The sequence below is a fragment of the Arachis duranensis genome, chromosome 4, assembly GCF_000817695.3.
Source record: "Arachis duranensis cultivar V14167 chromosome 4, aradu.V14167.gnm2.J7QH, whole genome shotgun sequence".
NCBI lineage: Eukaryota > Viridiplantae > Streptophyta > Magnoliopsida > Fabales > Fabaceae > Arachis > Arachis duranensis.
Genome location: NC_029775.3, coordinates 106,737,972 through 106,744,867, shown reverse-complemented (window position 1 = coordinate 106,744,867; position 6,896 = coordinate 106,737,972). Strand labels below are relative to the sequence as shown.

Below are 6,896 nucleotides of genomic sequence, written 5' to 3'. Positions count from 1 at the left end.
ATAACATGTGATGGCAGCATTTACCAGAAGTGGCTTAGCCAAGAATATGAGATCCTACAGTGTATGAGAATGTGAGTACGAAGATCCAAATCTAATATCTCACACACACTTTTCGTCAAACACTTAACATACACACTTCAAAACCCCAACTTCCGATCTCAAAACATGGCTCTATCTTCAAAACGGAGCAGCACCAACTTCATTACCGCCATAATCAACCCTCGCCAATGGCGCCTTCTCGACCTCATAACCTTGTTCTTCTTCTTCCTTGTCGCTATATTCTTCCTCATGGCTTTCACACATTTCGGCGACTCCCTCGCCGCATCGGGCCGCAACACCCTCCTCCGCTCCTCCGACCCGCGCCACCGCCTCCGCCTCGTCTCGGCAATTGAGAACGGGGAGCCACGTGGCGGAGGCGGCTTCCTTGACGCGTGCTCGGCGGAGGAGGTAGACCACATGCCCTGCGAGGATCCGAGAGTGAACAGGTTGCTGAGTAGGGAGATGAACTTCTACAGAGAGCGACACTGCCCTCGCCATATTGATACTCCTCTCTGCTTGATTCCGCCGCCCAAGGGGTACCGGATCCCGGTTCACTGGCCGGAGAGCTTGCATAAGGTTCTTCTATGCTCTCAACTCTGCTTGTTTAATTTTTAGTGCAGCGTTCTTGATTTTGCTTGTAGCTGATTCCGTGTTGCGAAATGATATAGCCTTGTAAAAATTTCGCGTAGATACTTTCTGTTTGGAACTAGAAAATTAGGATTAAGGCTACATGGCTACTTAGCCATAGAAGTGAACTTGATGCATGTATCTAATTTAGAGACTTAGAGTTATGATTACCGAAATGCTTGCTGATATTTAGACGGTTGAACTGAACTTATGTAGTTTCTAGAGTAACTAGGACAGAGAAAGCTCCCTAATGTGTAGGGCTTCATATGTTCTATTATTATGAATTCATTAATATTCTTTAAAGAGTTTAATTTTGATGCACTATAGTATAAAACGTTTTAAACAGTTGTTTAATTATATGTATTCTTTTGGATAACCATTCATGCTGTCAATGTAATTATTGTTGCTAAGGTGGTGTTATATGATTGAATGCACATTAAAACTGTTTTACACTAACAGTGTATCAAAATTAAATTCTTTTTTTTAAAATGGTTTTTCCTAGGAATATAAAAGGCTCACTTGAGTTATAACATATTCCTTTGAAAATCAAAGATATTTGAATTAAGTGGTTTTTTTAAGTATGAAATAAATAAAGCTAGTTTTATTTCTCATTCTTCAATCCTCCTTCCAAATTTGCAGATATGGCACGATAACATGCCACACAACAAAATTGCTGACAGGAAAGGTCACCAGGGATGGATGAAGCGTGAAGGTCAACACTTTATATTCCCTGGTGGTGGTACAATGTTTCCAGATGGAGCAGAGCAGTATATTGAAAAGCTTGCTCAATACATTCCTATACGTGACGGTGTTATGAGGACTGCTCTTGACATGGGGTGCGGGGTAAGAGCTAGTTTTCCATTTTTGTTTCTGAGATCGTACTAGATTTTATTGCTGTTTAACATGAAATATATATCTTGCTTTTACAGGTTGCTAGTTTTGGAGGATATTTACTAGCTCAAAATATGTTAGCCATGTCTTTTGCTCCAAGAGATTCACATAAATCACAGATACAATTTGCTCTGGAAAGAGGAATACCAGCCTTCGTTGCCATGCTTGGCACTCGTCGACTGCCATTCCCTGCATTTGGATTTGACTTAGTTCATTGTTCTCGCTGTTTGATCCCTTTTACAGCCTACAGTGAGTTATTCTTCACTACTGACCTTTTCCATATATTTGAATCATGAAGGCTTGCTGCTTCTCTAATGCAGAAAATATGCTTTGCAGATGCAACCTATTTTATTGAAGTGGATAGATTACTTCGTCCTGGTGGATATTTGGTCATTTCTGGCCCCCCTGTTCAGTGGGCTAAACAAGATAAAGAATGGTCTGATCTCCAGGCTGTAGCAAGAGCATTGTGCTATGAACTGATAGTTGTAGATGGTAACACTGCGATCTGGAAGAAGCCTGCAGGAAAAATGTGTCACCCCCACCAAAATGATTTTGGTCTTGCATTATGTGATGATTCAGATGATGCAAGTCAAGCTTGGTAATTTCCTGTATAGCTACTATGAATTATCTTTCATTTTATTATGTTTGATACTCTCTCTGTCTACTTTGAAATTGATATAGGTGTATAGCACTTGGATGAATGTAGTTATTGTTAGTAGATCTCTCATTGATTACTTTGAAGGGTGAAATTAAGCTTTATTTATTTTACAGGTACTTCAAATTGAAGAGGTGTGTCACAAGGACATCTTCTGTCAAAGGAGAATATGCTATTGGACAGATTCCCAAGTGGCCAGAGAGGCTTAACACTGTACCTCCAAGGTCCACAGTAATGAAAAATGAGGCTCATTTGTACGAGGCTGACAATAAAAGGTGGATAAGGAGAGTTATGCACTATAAAAAATCTCTACACATAAAGTTGGGGACTCCAGCTGTGCGCAATGTTATGGACATGAATGATAAGCCGTCAACTCTTGATGTGATCTATGACAGAGGCCTTATTGGACTATATCATGATTGGTGAGTCTTTTTCCTGAGAGTTTCAAGCATCCTGTTTTAAAGGGATTGTCCAGAATCTTTAGGATTGAGATCTTTGGCACATGTGTTACTGTTTGGCACGGAAATTTCCGTTCTTTTCGTTGTTGCTAAGGTCTTGAAATCAGATACGTGGCAGAAAAATATTGTTGTAATGATAATTGTCTTTTAACCTTACTGCCAAACTACTTTGTTCAACTGGTATTTCGGCTGAATCAGTTTGCATGCAAGTTGCTTTTTCCCTCAAGTTTTGACTCGTTCACAATATTTGTGGTTTGCCTTTCCATTTGCTGTCATGAGGATGTCTCAGTCAGCTCTTATTTGAACTTTTACTTGATGTTAAGCTCAGAGTATATTCTATAAAACATTTCATTTAACTCATTTGAACTTGCATGTGATGTTGTAATGGATGAATTTTTCTGCATCTAATCTTTACTGATTATGCACACAGGTGTGAACCTTTTTCAACGTATCCTCGTACTTATGATCTTCTCCATGCTACCAACATTGGCTCGCTTATAAAAGATCCAACTTCTGGCGAAAGCAGGTACTTTTATGTACAAAACAGCATAGCTGTTGCTCTGTTGAATTGGGAACTCTTTTCTTTCTTTCCTTTGGAATTTTTTTCCTCTTTCTTTTCTTTTTCATTTTTGTTTTCGTTCTTTTATTTTGTTGAAGAGATAAAGAGAGGGAGGGGAGGGGGGGATATTTAGTTCATTATAAGGATAAGTAGAATTTGATTGAATTTCCAAATCAAAAGGTTATTGTAGTTGGTTAGAAATGTTCATTAGCGTATATTAACTAGTGTTATTGTATTGAAGCTTAGCATGCTTGATCTAAATAGAACTAAGAGTAATACCCCAAATAGGTCCTCAAAAAATTCACAATCCGACATATTTGCCCCTAAGAAAATTTAATTAGGATTTTGGGCCTGACTTTCTTCGTTATATGCTAGATACGTCCCCAGCCCAATTTGATCCGATTAAGACTAATGGCAATGTCTTACATGTCTGTTAACTTGATGATGTGTCCGGTTAAGAGAGACGTGTCAAGCGCAGGATAGTTGGTCCCTGGCCCACGTGGTCAAAATGACGTCGTTTCGAGGAGGACATTTTCGTCCCCAGGTTGGACGCCAAAGGCATGAAACGTAACTGTTTTAAAGGAGGGATCTATCTGACTGATAAAATATTTTTTGGGGCCTATCTGACTGACAAAAGTGTTTTTTTTGGGAAACCTATCTGGTTGAGAAATGATTGTATTGCAATGACTGATTCTAGTTAAATATGAATGAATTCAATGGTGGCGAATTAGTATAAAAGAAACACCGTGTATATCCAAACTAGATATGTTGTTTCACCATATATCAAAATGCTAACATAACAGAGTATCAAAATATTGTATCCAAATAAGTAGCTAAGCTTAGTAGCAATATAAACCAAACCAAACAAAAGACGGTCTATTTCACACACTAACCTAAAGTAGAAAGAAGAAAAACATTAAAAGTGGAGGTTTGTTTCCGTCACAATAACAAAACATGGTCTTATCCCCTCCATAATAAGTTTCATACTGATTCAAGAAAGCATCATTTCTTAAAGAGGTTCAGTCCGGGAGTTGGAATGAATTTGAACATTCTGGATGCTGTGCCACTGCTTGCTGCTGCCATTGTCTCAACGCCAACACTCCTCTAAACCTTGGGCCTAACTATCGTCTGCTTTGGACATCTAAATGGTTGCTGAGCCTGTCTTCCTTGATAGAAATATAAAATTGTCTTTATATTGTTATGGGACTGGATTATACAATTTTCAACTAAACGTACACATGAAGGCATTTGCAATTAGCTTACCATGAGATTATTTGGAACTTTTTGGGTGACATGAGAGAGAGGATTTTCAATTTGAGTGGCATGAGAGGAAAGATTTGCATTTTGCATGCTAGTAAGTCCGGATGCATCAACTTGTGTTTTCAAAATCACAAAACATTGTCTATGAATGGAATTTAGACTAATGTAACCTTTTCTCAGTCATATAGGGCCCTCCCCAAAACCACTTTATCAGTCAGATAGGTTCCCCTTTAAAACGGCAATGTTTCGTGCCTCTGGTATCCAACCTGGGGATGAAATTGTTCTCCTCGAAACAACGTCGTTCTCTCATCTGATACGACGTCATTTTGGCCATGTGGGCCAGGGACCAAACTGTTCTGCGCTCGACACATCTCTCTTAATTGAACATGTCATCAAGTTAACAGACACATAAGACTTCGCCGTTAGTCTTAACCAGGTCAAACTGGACTGGGGATGTATCTAGCGTATAACGAAAAAAGCCGGGCCCAAAATGCTAGTTAAATTTTCTTAGGGACAAATTTGTCGGATCGTGAATTCTTTAGGGACCTATTTGGGCTATTACTCTACAACCTAATTCTATATATATTCAATGGAAGCCTCTCAAACCTACCACTCAAATATCAAAAGTTCAAAGCTGATTAATGTAAAATTGAATAATTACTTCTGGAACATGGTTAAATTTGTTTGAATAATTAGTTTGTAGAGCTTTGCGTGAATATTGGATTATTTTTTTTTCTCTTCTTTCATATGATAATGTGTCCCAACATGCATTTAAACAATTGTCTGACATAAGTAATAAGCTCATTCCTATTGCTTCATGACTCTATTGCAGATGTAGTCTTGTTGATTTGATGGTCGAAATGGACCGAATTTTGCGGCCGGAGGGAACTGTTGTGGTGAGGGATACCCCTGAAGTAATAGAGAAAGTTGCTCGTGTTTCCGAGGCAGTGAGGTGGAAGGCTACCATATACGATAAAGAGCCCGAATCACACGCCCAAGAAAAGATTCTAGTTGCAACAAAGACCTTCTGGAAACAATAATTGTCATTACCACTAACACAGCTATGTAATTTAGGTAAAGTTCCCTTCTCTCTGTTCTGTTCTGTTGGCATTGAGTGGCGGGGATATCCAATATATCTTCTCTGTGCATCAAAAGGGGGCAGTTTTTCCTTCCAACCTGTTCAATATTCATACAAAGAAGATAGTAATGATAGGATTTGAGTGTTGATTAAAGATATGAACACCGTTGTGCAGTTTTATGTGAAGAGCACACGCCAATGTTATTTGTGTTTCCTCTTGGCTTCAGGGATGAAATGTAATTCGAAGCTGTTAATCATTGCTTATTATTAAAGAAGAATCACAACCAAAATTGATTTCGTTTTGCTTCACCTTTTGCTATTTCTGCTATTTTTGCAGGGACTAAATCAAAAATATTTTAAATTTTATTATACTAAAACCAAACGAAAAAAATTAGAAACCAAAAACTTATTTAAGCTTATATATAATATATTTTGAAGAATGCAATTCATTAGCATGGTCAAGTTGCATGAACAAGAGATGTGTATTTATCTAGGAAATTAGATCTTCGAAAATAAGGAATTGTAATGGGACAAGAGTAATATAATGTACTATGAACCGAACTTTTCTGTTTGGACAGGGAAATGTAGATTAATTAATGGGTTTTGCTACTGTGTAGAAAGGAGATTCTTTCAAGACATGTAGAAACCACGTGTCAATCAATAACATAGATCATGGAAATAACATACCAATGTATGATAGAGCAGCAACATCAGTATGGGACCCATATATTTTTTACTTTATGTCTAATAATGTTAATACCAGTGACTACAATTAAAAAGAAAATTTATATATGCATAAAAATAAAAAAAAGATTTTTAAAAAGTTATAAAATTTTAAATTTGTTTGCGGTTAACATTGGGTGCAGGTTTAGGATAAACCCTATTCACACCCCTAATATATTATTTATTATAAGTATATATATTTAAAAATTATATACAGTGAAGGAAGCGGTTATTGAAACCATGACCTCTTCCTTGTAAAAATTTAGAAGAACCTCTAAGCTAATTATTTAAATTATTAATTTAGTATGTTTTTTTTATAAAGTTATTCTAAAATAAAAATAAAACTTAAAAATAAAATTCATATATCACAATTTTTTAAACCACCAAGTGAATTTAAAAATCCTAAATTAATTTCATCATTTTTTAAATTTTTTTCACTCGGAAATCATAAGTTCCTCCTTCTTCCATTGCTGCAAATAAAGATGATGATGCATCTTTTGAACTGACAACAGAGTAATGTTACAAAAGTTTGGAGTTAGAAAAAGAGTGACAAGACATTTTATCTTTGTTTTGTATTATTTTAATTTTATTAAAAACTTGATGATC

At 36.8% G+C, this 6,896-nt stretch overlaps 1 protein-coding gene across 1 annotated transcript; it reads left to right on the top strand.

Moving 5' to 3' along the window:
- Nucleotides 1–6: 6 nt before the first annotated feature.
- Nucleotides 7–5,876, top strand: LOC107485597 (probable pectin methyltransferase QUA3). Its single transcript, XM_016106132.2, has 7 exons — nt 7–615; nt 1,306–1,509; nt 1,596–1,806; nt 1,894–2,155; nt 2,329–2,634; nt 3,101–3,196; nt 5,322–5,876. Exons 1-7 carry the CDS (start codon nt 166–168, stop codon nt 5,527–5,529), a joined length of 1,737 nt encoding a protein of 578 aa, XP_015961618.1. The 5' UTR covers nt 7–165; the 3' UTR covers nt 5,530–5,876.
- Nucleotides 5,877–6,896: the final 1,020 nt, after the last annotated feature.

Coding starts and splice junctions, on each gene's coding strand:
- LOC107485597 (XM_016106132.2), top strand. CDS start 166: ATGGCTCTATCTTCAAAACGGAGCAGCACCAACTTCATTACCGCCATA. Junction 2,156..2,328: donor GATGATGCAAGTCAAGCTTG/GTAATTTCCTGT, acceptor TTTATTTTACAG/GTACTTCAAATTGAAGAGGT. Junction 3,197..5,321: donor CCAACTTCTGGCGAAAGCAG/GTACTTTTATGT, acceptor ACTCTATTGCAG/ATGTAGTCTTGTTGATTTGA.